This window comes from Vidua chalybeata, chromosome 1 (genome assembly GCF_026979565.1).
Source record: "Vidua chalybeata isolate OUT-0048 chromosome 1, bVidCha1 merged haplotype, whole genome shotgun sequence".
Lineage (NCBI taxonomy): Eukaryota > Metazoa > Chordata > Aves > Passeriformes > Viduidae > Vidua > Vidua chalybeata.
The window spans coordinates 153023758-153041860 of NC_071530.1; the positions used below are offsets into that span (position 1 = coordinate 153023758).

The following is an 18103-nucleotide window of genomic DNA, read 5'->3' on the forward strand; positions in this document are numbered from 1 at the left end:
CGTGCTGCCGCCTGCTGTCGGCACCCGGAACTGCAGCCGGAGCGCTGATCGCCCGCGCTCGCTGCTGCCCTCCGGTGGACAATTCCCGAAGCACAACTGCCAGAATCCCCAAATCCCAGAACGGGTCAGGCTGGAAGGACCCAGAGTGGGCACCTGGCCCAACCTCCCAGCTCAGGCAGCGCCATCCCTGAGTCCAGGACTGCGTCCAGAGCAGCCTAGAACTGGAAACAGTAACAGGTAGTGCTGGACAGAGCGCCCCTGATGTGCCTCCCTGGAAAGCACAGAGGGCACGATCACTGCCTGACCTCCTGGCCCTGCTCTTCCCAATGCCCCCTGGATCCCTCCTGGCCCCAGGCCACACAGCCAGCCCCACTGGTCACCTGCCACCACCCCCAGGTCCCTCTCCAGAGATGCTCCAGCAGGTCCCCCCAGCCTGGACTGGCACTGGGAACTGTCCCTCCCCAGGGACAGGACCTGCCCTTGCCCACTTGAACCTCCCAATTTCCAGCCTTTATGGTCCCCTTTAACTGCAGGATGTGGCAGGATGCTCTGCCTGGAATGTGTCCAAGGGACAGTGCCCCAGTTGTGGCCATCGGGGCTGCATTGAGAGGGGTCTTGTGCTGATTTTGGTGGTGAATTGGGCTAAAACCAGCCCAAATCACCAAATTGACAGCTTAGGATGAAGCACCAGAGCTGGGCCTGGCCATCCATCACCTGACCCTGGGAACGCCCAGTCCCCTCTCAGACAGAGATTCCTCTCCCGTGTTCCTGCTTGAAATTAAGTGTGTGTGAGTTTCCTCTCTTGGGTAGGGGATGCTCCCCAAGGATCCTCCTCAAGGCTGAGAGAAAGATGAGTTCCCACGAGTCCTGGTGTGGTGAGTGGCATCAAGCCCTGCTTAGGAATTGTCACTTTTGGCTGGCTGTGACAGATTTATTTAATGGAATTTTTTTGACTGAATTATGTAATAGAATTGTTTTTATAGTATTATTTATTAGCATTGCTTTGCACATTGGCCTCGGTGGTCACAGTGGCCAGGGTGGCTGCGGAAGCCTTGTGGCTGAGGGAGTCTTGGTGATCCTGGTGGCCATGGTTGCCATAGTGACCACAGTGCCCTCGGCGACCTTGGTGGCATTGTGGCTCAGAGGATTACGGTTGCCACTGCCAGGGCTGTGGTGGCCAGGAAGAGTTCTCCAAGGTGGAAGGGGGCCCTGGGGATGCTCCCACCTGAGGGACAAAGAAGGGACTCAGTGAGACCATGTGGGGAGTGAGAAGGTCTGGGTCAGCAATAATGGGGGGTTAGGGGTGACAGGTGAGATGGGGGCCATGAGGTGAGAAGTGACAGGGTTTTGGGGGGCATGGAAGGGGTACAGGGACCAGGGAGGCCAACGGGGTCATGGTGGGCTTAAGGGTGACAGGGTTCAGGGGAGGTCAGGTTGTGCCATGGAGAGTGACAGGGGGTGTCAGGGGTTCAGGGAGCGACATGGCGAGTCCTGGCCCACCCATGTCCACCACATAGGACCTGTCCCCACAGCACTGACTTTGGTGGGGAGGGACAGGGTCAGTATGGGGGGGGCCCAATCTCTGTCCTCCCCAGGCAGGCATGTTCCTTTCCCTGTCCCCTCCCAGAAGTGGGGGTCACCATTCCTGTGCCCTGTCATAGATGTTCTTGCATGCCCACAATGGGTGTCCCCAGACTTCTTCTCCTCAGCACTGGGTGCCTCTGTCCCCAAACTCTCAGTGAGTGTCCCCAAGCTGGCAGTGAGTGTCCTCACCCCCTGTGCTCCGTCATGGGTCTCCCCTGTGCCCATATCGTGTATCCCCCCCACTGGGTGTTCCTGTCCTTGTCCCCAGCAGTGGGTGTCCTTGTCCCCCCCACACACATTAGGTGCCCCTGTCCCTGTCCCTGTCCCCATGCCCAGCCCTTCCATATCATGGGTGTCCCCATGGCCACAGTGGGTGTCCCCTTCACCCCAGGGTGTCCCCTGTGCTGTCACCTCACAGCCACTCGCAGTTGTATTTGCTGTAGGTCCCGGTGGAGCGGAGACTGATCCGTGCCTTCTCCCCATTCCTGGTGACTTTGGTGACCTTGAAGGTCTCAAAGGGTGGGATCAGCACCTCACGGTTGCTCAGATAGAAGGAAAATGCCTGGATGTCCACGCCGTGGCACGTGTGCACCTCAAATATCGTGTCTGTTCCATATTTCTGGGCGATCTCTTTGCTCAGCGACGTCGACGTGAATTGACCGAACCGGACCCTCTGGCCACGCCGCGCCTGGAACCGGACGTCGTGTATTCCCCGGTACACGTGGTGACACTTTGCTTTCTGAGCGTGCCTCAGTGTCACCAGGGCCTTGGTCAGCAGGAAATGCAGCGTTTTGAAGTGGAAGTTGTTCCGGTATTCCTGGCGGGAGCGCCCGGCTGCGCGCACGGCCGCGTTGAAGTCCTTGTAAATGTCCTTCGTCGTGTAGGCCATGAGAGCCACGGCCTGGGCTGGGGACGCCAGAGGGGACACAGGAGAGCCCCGTTTGTGCCACTCAGCCTTGGCCTTCGCCCAGGTCTGGGCGAAGAGAGGATTCTTCTGGTACTCAAAGTTGTAGAGGGCCGGCAACGCCGTGGTCATGGCATGTCCGCAGCCCCGGTACTGGTCATCGAAGGAGTCCCGGGCCATGTCCAGGGGCACCACCTTGATGGCAATGGCAGTTGCCACGGTCATTGCCAGCAGTGCCAGGGTGCGAGTCGGGAGGGCCATGGCCGGGAGGGGCCACTGGGACTAGCGTGGGACACTGGGGGGACAAAAGAGGACTCACTGAAGGGACATTTGGCGCACACAGGGGTACATGGGTCGGCTCCCTCCATGAAGGGCTGGGGGGGCGGGGTTTAGCCCTGGGGAGCGGGGCAGCTCCGGTTAGAAGACCCCTATACACATCCTTGAAATCGAATCCGAAAGTCTGGGGTCATTCCAGGACTCCCCAGTGTCCCTCAGACACCAAGGACAACAGTCCCACTCCCATGGTCTCATATCCTCAACACTTAGCAGCCCCCCAGGACTCAAATTCAAACCATCATTCAAATTCTGGGGTCACTCCTGGTCCCCCCAGCAGTGCTCCTCATGACCCCAATCCCACTCCCACAATGCCCCCCATGGACCCCACTTTTCTGTCCCCTCCAGTTTTGTCCCTGTGCCCACCAGCCCCACAAACCTACTCCCAGTTCATTGTCCCTTTCCTCCTTAGTGTCACCCCAGCCCCTCTGCAGTTCCCCAGCCCAAACCCTGGGGACAATCCCTGACCTCCCCCATGTCCCCTCAGTGCCACACCCGGCCCCATCCCCATCCCAGTCCTGTGTTTACCCTTCCAGTGTCCCCCCAGTGCTCCTCAGGAGCTCAATCCTGCTCCCAGTCCTCGGCAAACCTCTTGTGATGCCGGGCTGATTACAAACCTCAGCAAAATCCCCAAAGCCACTCCCTCTCCCCCCTCACTGATCCCTAAGCCCTCTCTCAGACCCCAAATCCACTCCGGTGATCTTTTTGGTCACCCCAGGACTCCAACTCAAAACAGGCAGTCATCCCTTGGCCCCTCATCAACCCCTTTGAGCCCCCATGGCCCCACTCCGCAATCCCAGTCCCATGTCCCCCCCTCAAATGACCCCAGTGTCCCCCAGCCCCTGATACCAAAATCGGACGCAGTGAACTCCCTGATGGAGCTGGAGGTGTCAGAAAGCCGGAATTCTTTATCAGCTTGGACTCACAGCAGATCTGTCCGGGTCCTGCAGGTCAGGGGAGATTTTGCCATGGGGTATTTATCCACCACAGTTATAAATATTCATTAAAAGGAGCTTCTTAGCTAATACATATATATCACTTTCTCTGGAAATAATTTGCATGGTTCCGCCTCTTTCTGGAAGTCCTTTTATGGTACTGGAGGGTCACCCCAAGGGGTTTCTGGGTGTGGTTTTCAGGGAGTGCCCCAATATGCCAGATGACCTTTCCTAGAACTTCTGCTTTGTGCAGGCAGTGCTCAAGTTCTCTGGTCCAGAACTTGCAAAAAACACTCACTGGAGTTCCCTTTATCTGTTTCTCCATGGATTCCAGGCACGTTCATCCTGTGTATCCACACTTCGACCTCCTTTTCTTGCTTTTGCCCATTCATATTTAAGCCCTATCCAGCAGCATTAAGAGATCTGAAACTTTCTATTCTGTCCCTCACTGCTCACCACCAAGGACCCCAATCCCACGGTCCCATGGCCCCCCAGTCCCCCTCCCCACTGCTCACTGAGTTGCTGCCACACCTCAGATACCAAATGGGGTCCCCTAGCAGATGACATCCCTGTAGGCACCTCGAGGTGCCAGGGGATGATCTCTTGGGGGAGTGCCTGGGTGACTTCCCTGGCCTTGTTGGTGTGGCAGGGGAAGGTGTGGACCCCAAAAAAGGGATCCACCAACACCAGGAGATACCTGAACACTTGCTGGTGTGGCAGCTCAGAAAATCCATTTGCCAGTAATCCCCGGGAGTGTTTCCTCTTTCAGCGATGCCTGGAGGTGATGGTTTTGAATTCCAAGGGTTCTTTTTCAAACATATTGGGCATTGCTCTGTAACAGACCTGACAATTTTGTCCTACAGACACTGAGGATCTGAGGCCACAGACCAGTCCCCCATGGCATCGATTCCCCAGAGCTTTGCTGGTGCTTTTCTCCTTTGCAAATTGCAGCATCAGCTGGGGAGGGCCTGACCTGGGTATTGGGAGTTACCTCTCACCCACCCACCCACCCTCTTTGTTGTGGGCTTTTAGAGAAGCAGCCAATTTTCAATCTGCCCAACTCTATCCAGACCTCACTTCTGGGGGTGAAATTCCTTCCTCAGGAATTAACACCAGGATGCTTTGCTGTGGAAGCTCTTGTGCACCTTTATTGCAAATCTATTTCCCACGGGGAATTGTCAATCTCCAAGCCGGTGTGCCCTGGATTGTAGCATGGCCACTTCTTTGGGCAGCTGGGTGGCATCGAGGAGGGACAATAATTCTTGTTCATATTTAACTGGAGATCCCTTTGGTGTTAATTGACTTCTTTCTTTCCATATGGCTCCTTGGGCATGAGCAATGCTCAAAGTAAGTATCAAGTGAGTTCCTATGTTTGCATGAGACCATGGGAGTGGGATTGGGGTCCTGGAGGGTGAGAATAAGAGAGGGAATAGAAAGTTTCAGAACTCTTAACAGTGCTGGGTAGAACCAGAAAAAGCAAGAAAAGGAGGTCAAAGTGTGGATAAGCAGGATGAACGTGGAAGGAATTCTTGGAGAACCAGATAAAGGGAACTCCAGTGAGGGTCTTTTGCAAGTTCTGGACCAGAGAACTTGAGCACTGCCTGCACAAAGCAGAAGTTCCAGGAAAGGTCATCTGGCATATTGGGGCACTCGGTGGAAACCACACCTAAAAACCCCTTTGGGTGACCCTCCAAGTACCATAAAAGGACTTCCAGAAAGAGGCGGAGCCATGCCAATTATTTCCAGAGAATGTGATGTATATGTATTATCTAAGAAGCCCCTTTTAATGAATATTTATAACTGTCATGGATAAATACCCCATGGCAAAATCCCCCCTGACCTGCAGGAGAGATCTGCTGTGAGTCCAAGCTGATAAAGAATTCCGGATTTCTGATACCTCCAGCTCCATCAGGGAGTTCACTGCGTCCGATTTTGGTATCAGGGGCTGGGGGACACTGGGGACACTTGTGGGAGGGACACAGGACTGGGATTGCAGAGTGGGATCATGGAGGGTTCAAAGGGGGTGTTGTGGGAGAAGAGAGTGTCCTATGGATTTGTATTGGGGTCTTGGAGTGACATGAAATGGATAATGGGACTGGGAGCAGATTTTGGGTCTGGGCGAGGGACCTGGGGGACACTGGGGGGGTGACGGAGCGGCTTTAGGAATTTGGGTGAATTCCCAGAGGGGCCTGGGGCAAACCACTAGAGGTTTGCAGAGGACTGGGAGCAGGATTGAGCTCCTGGGGAGCACTGAGGGGACACTGGAAGGGTAAACACAGGACTGGGATGGGGATGGGGCCTGGTGGGGCACAGAGGGGACACTGGGGAGGTCAGAGATTGTCCCCAGGGCTTGGGCTGGGGTGACACTAGGAGGAAAGGGACAATGGATTGGGAATGGGGTTGTGGGGCTGGTGGGTGCAGGAACAGCACTGAGGGGGACACAGAAGTAGCAGAAGGGGATCAGTGCTGGGAGAACAGGGAGTGACCCCAGAATCTGAATTAAGTTCCTGGGGTTCCGGAGGACACTAAGCATTGTGGACATGGGACCATGGGAGTGGCATTGCCGTCCTGGGCTTCTGAGCGGAGTCTAGGAATGACCCCAGGGTCTGGGCTCAGCATCCCAGGATGTGTCAAGGAGGCTTCTTGCTGAAGCTTCCCATCACCTCCCAGGACAGATCCACCCCCCTCCTCAGCCCCTTACAGAGGAACCCTTCCCATGCACCCCCGTGTGCCCGAATTGTCCCCTCAGTGCGTCCCCCTTTGTCCCACAGTGTCCCACAGTTTTCCCAGTGGCCCCTCCCGGCCATGGCCCTCCTGGCTCGCACCCTGGCACTGCTGGCAATGACTGTGGACACCGTGGCCATCAAGGTGGTGCCCCTGGACATGGCCCGGGACTCCTTCGATGACCAGTACCGGGGCTGCGGACATGCCATGAACGCGGCGTTGCCGGCCCTCTACAACCTTGAGTACCAGAAGAATCCTCGCTTTGCCTGGGGCTGGTTCCATGCTGATGCTGAGTGGCGCAAGCGGGGCTCTCCTGTGTCCCCTCTGCCGTCCCCATGGCACGCCATCGCTGTCATGGCCTACACGTCGCAGGACGTGTACAAGGAGTTCAACGCGGCCGTGCGCGCGGCCGGGCGCTCCCGCCAGGAATACCGGAACAACTTCCACTTCAAAACGCTGCATTTCCTGCTGACCAAGGCCCTGGTGACACTGAGGCAGGCTCAGAAGCAGCAGTGTCACCACGTGTTCCGGGGCGTGCGTGATGTTCATTTCAAGGCGCGGCGTGGCCAGAGGGTTCGCTTTGGTCAATTCACGTCGACGTCGCCGCGCAAAGAGATTGCTCTGCGCTTTGGGACGGACACGGTTTTCGAGGTTCACACCTGCCATGGTGTGGACATCCGGCAGTTTTCCATGTATCCAGGGGAGGAGGAGGTGCTGATCCCACCCTTCGAGACCTTCAAGGTCACCAAAGTCATCTGGGATGGAAAGAGGACATGGATCAGTGTCCGCTCCACTGGGACCTTCAGCAAATACAACTGCGAGTGGCTGTGAGGTGACAGCACAGGGGACACCCCGGGCGGTGAGGACACCAACTGTGGCCATGGGGACACCCGTGATAAGGCAGAGGGGACAATGACAATCAGGGGAGATGGGGGACAAGGACACCCACTGTGTGTTTGTGTGGAGAAGGACACTCCATGCTGGGCACACCAAGTTTGGGGACACCCATTGTGGTCACGGAGACAGGAACGGCCATGAGAGGGCACAGGGATGGGCATCCTCACTTCTGGGAGGGGACAGGGACAGGAACATCCCTGCCAGGGGAGGACAGAGACTGGGCCCCCTCTGTACCGACCCTGTCCCTCCCCACCAAAGGCAGTGCTGTGGGGATGGGCCCTGTGTGCTGGACGTGGGTGGGCCGGGACCCTCCATGGCACTCCCTGAACTCCTGTCACCCCCTGTCACTCTCCATGGCGCCCCCTGACTTCCCGGACACCTGTCACCCCTAAGCCACCATGCCCCCCCAGAGCCCTTGTCACCTCATGGCCCCCATGTCACCTGTCACCCCTACCCCCCCATTATGGCCATTCCTGACCCCCTCACTCCCCGCATGGTCCCACTGACTGCCCTCTCTGTCCCTCAGGCGGGAGTGTCCCCAGGGCTCCTTGCCACTTCCAAGGGTTCCTCCTGGCCACCACGGCCCTGGCAATGGCCACCCGGATCCTCTGAACCACAAGGCCACCGTGGTCACCAAGGTCACTGTGGTCACTGAGGCGGCTGTGGCCACGATGATCACCAAAACTCCCTGAGCCACACGGCTACCACAGCCATTGTGTCCACTGTGGCCACCAAGGCCACTGTGCAAAGACATTCTAATAAATGTATAATTCCATATATATTCCATATATATTCCATATATATTATATATAAATATATAATTCCATTATATAATTCTGACAAAGCCACCAATAAGTGACAGTTCTTAGCCAGGGCTCGATGTTACTCCGCACATCAACACTCGTGGGAGCATCTCTTTCTCTGAGCCTCGAGGGGGATGCTTGTAGAGCAACCCCTTCCCGAGGGTAGAACCTCATGCACATTTCATTTCAAGCAGGAAGAGAAGACTCTCTCTTTGACATTCCCAGGGTCAGATGATGGACGGCCGGGCCCAGCTCTGGTGCTTCACTCTCAGTTGTCAATTCGGGGTTGGTGATTTGCGCTGGTTTTAGCCCAATTCAGCACCCAAATCAGCACAAGACCCCTCTCAATGCAGCCCTGATGGCCGCAACTGGGGCACTGTCCCTTGGGCACATTCCGGGCAGAGCATCCTGCCACATCCTGAAGTTCAGGGGGCCTTAAAGGCTGGAAATTGGGAGGTTCAAGAGGGCAAGGCCAGGTCCTGCCCTTGGGGAGGGACAGTTCCCAGTGCCCCTCCCGGCTTGACGGGACCTGCTGGAGCATCTCTGGAGAAGGACCTGGGGGTGTTTGTTGGTGGTACAAATAGGTAGAATGATGATTGGCTCTTGCAATTAAGAGATGAGTATTGTGTGTGTGTGTGTGTGTGTGTGTGTATGTGTTAGGGGAAGTTTTGTTGAGATTTGAATTTCTTTTGATTTGCAACTTCGTTATTGTGACGTTGTTTTTGGACTCCCTCTACGCCATTTTGTAGACGAGCCACTGGCAGTCGGCCACACTCCCACCGTCGTCCCTTTTTCCTTATTCAGTCCTTTGTGGGTTTTTTCGTTTGTTTTTTTTTTTTTTTTTTTTTTTGTTTTTTTTTTTTTTTTTTTGTTTTGTTTTGTTTAATAAACCTTCAGCTTTTAAAGAGAGCGGTCATATCTCACAGGTTTCTTTCCTTTTGTTCCTTTCTGCTTATAGAATTATTTCCCATAAGTTGCTAGGAAACACTTATGACTGGGTACGTAGGAAAAACAAAAGAAGTGGCCAAGCTCTGGAGAGGAGGGCACCTGGTTGCACATCTCTTACCTGGGAGTTTCTCTCTGAGGGGCAGAGATACTACGGGAATTGGGCAGGTGAATAATGGGGCTGGGGCAGTTGCTGGTTCTCTCTCTCTCTCGGCTTTGGAGGAGGATGGTCGGAGCTGCTGCTTTGGGGAAGGGAATTCACAGCTACCACCGGAGCCCAGGCCAGAGCTGCTTCTTCTGCCGTGCGTGAGCCTCTGCTTTGAGATGTGGAAAACACGTTCACTCTCCTGTGAAAATTTAGAAAGTTTAATAAAGGACAACGGGAGGCAAAGACAGCAAAGCAAAGATTTCGGCCGGGTGAGTCTCGGCACTCAGCCAAGATCACACCGTCACCTTCAGGGAAACCCCTTAAATACCTCTTCCCTTACATCAGCCCGTTTCATATTCACAGACCCTTATGCATATCCATATTTTTCCATAAACTGGTTTACATATTCCAGGAACTATTTTACATGGCTCTTCCTCTGGTCTGCCTTTTCAGAGCGTGCGAGTTTCTTGGCTGTGGTTTTGGCTCCTTCTCTTTAGCACTTCCAGTTTGGGCCTTGGTCCACACTTTCTTCAGACGGCAGATGCTGATTGTTGGCATATCAATAGCAGGGTCCTCATTACACGTTCACTGGACGTTATCCCGACGAAACAGACACTTCACTCAGGACTATATCAGCTGCCACTACTGCCATGTTGTGAAAAACGCATATTTTTTGATTGGCTTTTGGCAAATAATACAATGACTATTATATGTGTGATGTTAGAAAGTTATGCTGTATTAATTCTCTTATGTAGTGTGTTAAATGTAGTTTTAGGTTATAACATAATGTTGAAATAGAAACTCTGGGATGTAAGATATTTTTTTACTAGCTCAAGAAAAGGGATAAGATAAAAAAGAAACTCTTCACACTGAGATAACACCCACAGGACACAAAGACTTACAGCCCCTTATCAGAAAAGACAAACATTCTTCCACCTTCTCTCCGTCTTTATGGAACCACCAGGATTAAGGGGAAGAAGCTGACAAAAACCAGAAAAATTCTTAATTTGCAAGGGATTTCTGCATTATGTATGAGATATATGAATATGCAACAGGCTGTTGCTTTTAAGGGTTATTCCTTTGTTCACAAGGTATGTTTTTGGCAGCTCAGTTCCCAGAAACATCCGGACATCCATAATTCTTTGCTTTGTATTGTCTTGTAGTGTCCTAATCCTCGTTGTCAAAATTTTTATTACTCTAATTTTATTACTCTTTTTTAATAACAATTTTATAACTAATAAAGTTTTAAGATATAAAAAAAACTAGTGATTGGTGTTTTTCACATATGTCTAAGGTTTTGTTATTAGCAGAAATAAAAGCAAATTTATTTTAACATTATACATATAGCATTCATCTTAATATCTGCAAAAAAGCCAACAATATAATAAGTATTTATAACATGAGAGCAGACACAAACTCAAATCTTATTAACATCTGCCTCACTGAAAAAAAAAAAGGGCCCCATCACCATGTGCCCGGGTGCCTGGAATCCCCAGCTCTCCTCTCCCTGCCCTGCTCAGAGCTGGGCTGCCGCTGCCACGTCCCTGCTGTTTTTTCAGCACTGTTCTGAGCTTTCTCTGCACTGTAGCCCCACATCCCCTGCCTGCCAAGAAATCCCGCTGGCCCAGCTTGCGGCTTCCGAGAGTCCTGCTGGGCCACCGGTGTTACTTTGTTCTTTTAAGAGTTTTAAAGTTCTTCTAAAAGTTCCTATCCCTTCAAATATTTACATATTTCAACTGAGTTTTCTCACACATGTTCATGTAAATAATCATCGTTTTGCATTCTTCTTTGTGAGTAGATAGACTGTTGGTTTGACCAGTGCGGTTAGAAAGGTAACAGCTTCACCTTCACCACTGTCATTTTTACTATTGTATACAGAGTAGAGTCATAAAATAAAGTTTACTTTTCTGAGCTCCTTTTCTTTCCTCTTACATCTAACCTACTTCTGTGAGTTATTTCGTGTCACAGCGCGACGCATCGGGTTCAGCTGCCCCAGGGGTTTGTGCAGCAAAGCCTCTCCTCCATCCCTTCCCATCTGGGCCGAGCTGCCATTACCACATGATCCTCGAGCCCGCGCCACAGCGCCCCCCGCAGCCTTGGGGGAATTAGCGCACATGCCCCGCCCACCAGGAGCCACCAGCACCCCTGCTGGCTGCGACCGGAACTGCACGGAAGGGGAAAATGCCGCCGTCGAGAAGGCGGGGACTGGGCGCCTGGTTCTGTTTGGGGTTAATGCTGGAGTTGTTGTTATTTGTTTGCCTGGTTATACATACTAGTAAAGAACGGTTATTCCTACCCTCATATCGTTGCCTGAGAGCCCCGTAATTTCAAAATCATGATAATTCGGAGGGAAGCGGTTTCCATTTTACATTCAAGGGGAGGCTCCTGCCTTTCTTAGCAGATACCTTCTTTCAAAGCAATACAGGTGGTCGTCAGTACTCTGGTGGTCTTTTGGTGTGCTGTAGTCTTCCTCATGTTTAAACTTTTCAACTCTATGTTCACCACGTGCCTGGTGCTTCTTGTTTTTTTTCAGTCTAACCTGGTTTTAGCTGACTTTGCAGTTTGCAAGTTTCATTAAAACTTGCTATCTTGCTCTTGATGGCGTTTGTTGTCCCACTTGCTCTGCTGTCTTGCTCGCTTTGTCATCTTGCTTACTTTACCTGTGCATCTCACTACAACGTTACTTACAGTTAACCTTTTTTTACGTACCACTCCGGGTTCATGCTGAGCGACATTTTCGCTATCGAACGTTTTGAGCAGAAAAATTCGCCTTTCCAGAGGTTTACTTGCACAAAGGAGAAAGAAGAGCCCCGCGATTTTATTCATGAACAAAGGAAGAGGCCATAGGGAATTTCCCCATGGGGTGCCTCAGATTACTGGATACTTTTTATCCCAGTTTCCCAGCCAAACCTCCCACTCCCTTTCCCCATTGGCTGAGGTACTTGGAAGGTGCAGACTTCCCAATCCACCTACTGCACGCCCCCCTTGCTACACACCCCACTCTTCTATAACACAGACACATGGCCATTAAAATGGGCTTTAACTCCATCCTGTGCAGGGAAATTAATATTCCTAAGCATGTTGAGTCTTTGTTCTTCTTCTCGAAGTTCAGGAATTTCGCAGGCCCTTGGCTGAGCAGCAGTCTGTGTCAATGAGGAACATTTTCTGAAACTTTCTCCAGTCACTTCCTTACCTACAAGTCCCAGGCACTATCCACCATGAGATTCACAAAATCTGTTTGCAAAGACACTTTCCTCTTATTCCTTTCAAGGTGGAATTAATCGTGGTGGGGAAAGAGTTTGGTTGGGTTTAAATCCTGAATATGGGGGAATTTACAGAATTTGGGCAAAAATGCTAAAAAAATTAATTTCCAAAGAAGTAAAGGGCAGACAGGGGGTTGTTGGGCTGCGGTAGGATTGTTTTTTTCTCTTCTTTTCCTCTTCTCTTTCCCCTTTTCCTCCAGGGAAAATGGCAGTGGTGGCCTTGGTGGCCTTGGTGACTTCATTTTTCTGGGGGTCATGGTGGCCTTGGTGATTGTGGAGACCACGGTGACTGTGAGAAATGACCGCTCACTTTAAAATGCAAGGGTTTATTAAACCTCAACAACACAACAAAGGAACTGAATAAGGAAAAAGGGACAACGCTGGGAGCGTGGCCGACTGCCACTGGCTTATCCACAAAATGGCAGCTCTACTTTTTATACCCCTGGTGTTGCATCAGCCAAATACATATTCATTAGCAGTCATATATATTCAAATATTTTTCCTTATATATGCATGGCCCTTTCCAAAGTCTGCCAGTTGATTCTTCCTTGCTGTCCATTGGTCAAGACCTTCCTGCAGTCTGACTGGAGGGGAGGTGTTGCCATGCCACGCCTCCCCAGCAACAGGGTTTGCCCTTTCCCAACTGCCCCACACAAAGGGCACAGGTACACACCCGCCCTCCACATGTCCCTGACAACCTGGACAACTAAAACTGTCCGATGGCAACAATGCAGAGGGGGGAAAGGGGACTTTGGGGTGAACAGAGAGTGCCAAACAACAAACTGCAATAACATAACCATACATCAGCAAAACTTCTCTTAAAATGCACACAATATTCATCACTTAATTGTGAGAGCCAATCATAACATTACCCATCTATAACAAAGCTGTGGTTGCCCCGAACCTGGCCGTGTCCAAGGCCAGGCTGGGCAGGGCCTGGAGCAGCCCGGGCCAGGGGAAGATGTCCCTGCCCAGGGCAGGGCTGGCACCGGACGGGCTTTAAGGTCGCTCCATCCCAAACCATTGCAGAGCCCCCGGGGCCGGGATGGGGCAGGGCGGGCGCTCGGCAGCGCCACCAGCTCGTGCTGCCGCCTGCTGTCGGCACCCGGAACTGCAGCCGGAGCGCTGATCGCCCGCGCTCGCTGCTGCCCTCCGGTGGACAATTCCCGAAGCACAACTCCAGGCGATGAGCGGGTAAAGCGGGAAAATCCCCGATGTGAAAGAAAAAAGAGTTTCCTGAGCGAAACACCAGGGTGTTTTCATAAATAAATGGGTGGTGCTGCCTCTCTCCCCATTTCTCCATTTTATTTTTCATCCTTTTTCTTTCTGTTTTTCTTTTTTTTCCGCCTAATGCTTCTTCTGTTGTGTTACCTCAATTCAGGTACTTTGGAACTGGGCCCAAACTGATCTTTCATCCTTTTTTAATTGCACTGAGCAGCCCCCGCCAGCTCCCTCAGCCACTCCTGCTGCTCCAGACTCTTCCCCAGCTCCATCCCTTTGCTCCAGCCTCTCCAGGACCTTTGTGAGGGCCTGCAGTGAACGAGGTAAAAGGGAGGAACATTTCTCCATCACCTCTCTGAAGATCGAGGTTTGAAAAATAAACCTTTAAGTCGCCTCTAACAAAAACTCTAGGAACTGCTTTATTTTAGGAAATGAGGCACCCTGCAGGAAAGGCATTAAAAGAGCTGCAGCGGATACATCAGACGTGCCAGCAGCAAATTTTGGTAAACTTTTGACGCGCCGGGCAAGCAAGGATCAAATTTTTGATACATTTTTTATACGGCAGGCGAGCAAGCGGCAATTTTTTGATACATCAGGCGAGGCAGCCAAGGAGCGTTAGGAGGTGGCCGTGACATTGCCACTCCCAAACCCCTCTGTCGGGAAGTGGCCAAGCGGCCCCAGGCGCTGCCCAATCTCTGCTGTCCGTGCTGTCCTGCGCTGTCCTGGCTGCTCTGTCACCCCCCGTGCTGGTCCTGCTGCCCTGGCGCCGCTCCCTGGCTGGGCAGCTCTCAGAGGGGCTTCCCCTGGATGGACGCCTTGTCACAGTGACCATGGTGGCCACAGCAGCTGTAGTGGCCACAGTGGCCTTGGTCACCTTGGTAACCATGGTGGCCACGGTGGCCTCAGTAGTTACAATGACCAAGGTGGCCACCGTGGCCTCTGTAGCCTCATGGGTCACTTTGGCCACAATGGCCATGCTGACCATGGTGGTTCCAATGCCCAGAGTGGCCAGTGCGGTCATAGGGGCCAAAGTGGCCACACTGGCAGCAATGGTCAGAGTGGCCATGGTGGCAATAATGGACATAGTGGCCACAGTGACCACAGGGGCAACAATGGCTACTGTGGTCACAGTGGACACAGTGGCCACACTGACCTCAGTAGTTTAGTGCATCCCAGCACAGTAGCCTTGGTGGCGCATTTTCTCTGGGTCCTGGTGGCCTTTATGATCACGGTGGCCACAGAGGCCTCCAAGGCCACAGTGACCTCGGTGGCTTCACGACTCAGAGGTTCCAATGGCCACTGCCATGGCCACGGTAGCCAGGAGAAGTCCTCCAAGATGGGGAAAGTTCCTGGGGAGGCTCCCACCTGTGGGGACAAAGAGAGCGGTCAGGGAGACAATGGGATGAGGGGGTCATAGGGGGAGGGACAGGGGTGACAGGAGGGCCCTGAGGGTGTGAGAGGTCAGAGGGGGCCATAACAAGGTCTCTTCCCCTGTGCCCAGCCATGGGTGTCCTTGTCCCCCCAACCCCAGCACTGGATGTCCCTGTCCCCCTCACCTGGCACTGAGTGTCTCCATCCCCTGTGCCCAGCTATGGCTGTCCCTGTCCTTGTCCCTTGTCCTGCCTCCCACCCACAGTGGGTGTCCCTGTCCCCTCTGGGCCATGGGTGTCCCCAGCACCGTGTGTCCTCGTCCCCAACCCTCACTGAGTGTCCCCATCCCCCCCGGCTGTTCCCATGATGTCACCTCGCAGCCACTCGCAGTTGTAGTTGCTGGAGTTCCCGGCGGAGCGAAGCCCAATTTTCAACGTGTTTCCTTCCGCCTTGACATCAATGACCTCGAAGGTCTCGAAGGGTGGGACCAGCACTTCCTTCTGACTTTCATCGTAGGAGAACTTCTGGATGTCCACGCCATGGCACGTGTACACCTCAAACATTGTGTCTGTCCCATAACGCTGGGAGACCTCTTTGCTCTGCGACGTCGAAGCGAATTGACCGAAGCGGACTTTCTCACCAGGTTCCACCTCAAAGTGGTAGTTTCTCACCCCCCGGAACACATTCTGACAGTCATTAGGGCGTCTCAGCTTCTGGAGGGCCTGGGTCAGCAGGAAATGCAGCGTTTTGAAGTGGAAGTTGTCCCGGTATTCCTGGCTGGAGCGTCCAGCCTCGCGCACGGCACTGTTGAACTCCCGGTACACGTCGTTCATGGTGTAGGCCATGAGGGCGATGGCCTGGGCTGGGGACAGAGTGGATGAAGAGGAGCCCCGCTTCTGCCACTCGGCCGTGGCCTTCACCCAGACCTGGGCAAAGTTCTTGTTCTCCTGGAACTCAGAGCTGTTGAGGGCCGGCAACGCCGCGGTCATGGCAGGGCCGCAGTTCAGGTACTGGTCATCAAAGGACTTCTGGGCCATGTCCAGGGGCACCACCTTGATGGCTGCAGTGGCCATGGTCACTGCCAGCAGTGCCAGGATATGAGCCAGGGGGGCCATGGAGAAGAGAGTCCACTGTGGGACACTGGGGGATACAGAGGGGACACAGAGGACACACTGTGTGACACAGGGCGGACACTGGGGGACACCAGGGGATGCTGAGGGGACACTGATGGGACACAGGGGATGCTGAGAGACATGGTGGGACATGGGACGGTTTTCTTGGTGAGGGGCTGGGGAGGGAGAGTGGGGATGGCCTGGGGAGACTGAGGGGCTGCCCCAACCAGGTGACACCTGGATGTGTCCTGGGACCCTGATCCCAAATCCTGGGCACACCTGGAGCTCCCCCCCAGTGTCCCACAGACTCCCAATTCCATTCCCACAGTCCTATACCCTTCCTCATGGTGTCTTATTAGCCCACCAGCAGGACCTTGACTCAAATCCTGGGGTCACTCCCTGACCCTCCCCAAGCAACCCCAGTGCCCCCCAGCTCCCCAATTCCACTCCCATAGTTCTGTGTCCCCCCCTCTCCCGGTGTTTCCCTGTGCCTCTGTTACCCCAATCCCTTTCCCAATCCCTTGAACCACTCCCAGTGACCTCGTGCCCTCCAGGATCCTGACACAAGGCCTGAGACCCCCCAGTGTCCCCACTATCCCCTTCCCATAACCCCAATCCCACTCCCATGAGACCCCCAGTGAGAACCCCAGTCCAGTCCCATGTGCCCCCCCAGTGCCTCCCCGTACGCCACTGCCACACCCACAGTCCTGTGTCTCTCATCACTGCCCCCAGACCACACCAGGATCGCAATGCCAGGCCTGTGACAACCCCAGGGCCTCCCCAGACCACAGTCCCACAGTCCTGTGTTCGCCTCCCAAGGGTCCCCTCAGCCCCCGATACCAAAATCAGCCGGGTTGAACTCCCTGGCAGAACTGGAGGTATCAAAAAGCTGGAATTCTTGATCAGCTTGGACTCACAGCAGATCTCTCCTGGTCCTGCAGCTCACGGGGGACTTTACCACAGGAATTTATCCACCATAATCATAAATATTCATTAAAATGTGTCACTTACCTAGTACAGAAACAGCATTTTCGTATAAATAATTTGCATGGCTCCACCTCCTCCTGGAAGTCCTTTTATGGAATTGGAGAGTCCTAAAAATTGCGTTTCTCAGTGTGGTTTTCACTGAGTGCCCCAATATCTCGGATAACCTCGCCTTGAACTTTCACTTTGGGGAGGCACTGCTCCTTCTGTGTTACAGAACTTGCCAAAAACCCCTCACTGGAGTTCCCATTTATTTCTTTTTCCACAGGTTCCAGCCACATTTGCTCTGCTGTGTCCACACTTTTACATCCTCTATGGTTTTTATGCTAGTTCATCTTCAAGCCCTATCCAAACAACTTCAGGGGAACTGAAACTTTCTATTCTCTCTCTTATTTCGCACCCCCCAGGACCCCAATCCCACGATCACACGATCCCACGTCCCCCCAGTTCCCCCCAGTCCCCCTCCCCACTGCTCACTGAGTTGCTGCCACACCTCAGATACCAAATGGGGTCTCCGAGCAGATGACATCCCTGTAGGCACCTCGAGCCTGGGGATGATCTCTTGGGGGAGTGCCTGGGTGGCTTCCCTGGCCTTGTTGGTGTGGCAGGGGAAGGTGTGGACCCCAAAAAAGGGATCCACCAACACCAGGAGATACCTGAACACTTGCTGGTGTGGCAGCTCAGAAAATCCATTTGCCAGTAATCCCCAGGAGTGTTTCCTCTTTCAGTGATGCCTGGAGGTGATGGTTTTGAATTCCAAGGGTTCTTTTTCAAACATATTGGGCATTGCTCTGTAACAGACCTGACAATTTTGTCCTACAGACACTGAGTGTGAAAAACACATTCTCTCTCCTGTGAAAATTTAAAAAGTTTAATAAA

At 53.1% G+C, this 18103-nt stretch overlaps 2 protein-coding genes and 1 pseudogene across 4 annotated transcripts; 1 reads left to right on the forward strand and 2 right to left on the reverse strand.

Annotated features, from left to right (window-relative positions):
• Nucleotides 1–1139: 1139 nt before the first annotated feature.
• LOC128790140 (NAD(P)(+)--arginine ADP-ribosyltransferase 2-like) lies at nucleotides 1140–2808 on the reverse strand (annotated as a pseudogene).
• Nucleotides 2809–6561: 3753 nt separating this feature from the next.
• LOC128790115 (NAD(P)(+)--arginine ADP-ribosyltransferase 2-like) lies at nucleotides 6562–7311 on the forward strand. Its single transcript, XM_053946595.1, has one exon. It carries the CDS (start codon nucleotides 6562–6564, stop codon nucleotides 7309–7311), a length of 750 nt encoding a protein of 249 aa, XP_053802570.1.
• Nucleotides 7312–15030: 7719 nt separating this feature from the next.
• LOC128790091 (NAD(P)(+)--arginine ADP-ribosyltransferase 2-like) lies at nucleotides 15031–17233 on the reverse strand. 3 transcript variants are annotated; one of them, XM_053946572.1, is made up of 3 exons: nucleotides 17158–17233; nucleotides 15502–16268; nucleotides 15031–15122 (listed from the first exon to the last, which is right to left on the reverse strand). In XM_053946572.1, exons 2-3 carry the CDS (start codon nucleotides 16241–16243, stop codon nucleotides 15031–15033), a joined length of 834 nt encoding a protein of 277 aa, XP_053802547.1. In that variant the 5' UTR covers nucleotides 16244–16268; nucleotides 17158–17233. The 3 variants fall into 3 exon arrangements, with proteins under 3 accessions (XP_053802547.1, XP_053802533.1, XP_053802542.1); XM_053946558.1 differs by having other exon boundaries at nucleotides 17081–17207; XM_053946567.1 differs by lacking the exon at nucleotides 17158–17233 and having other exon boundaries at nucleotides 15502–16296.
• Nucleotides 17234–18103: the final 870 nt, after the last annotated feature.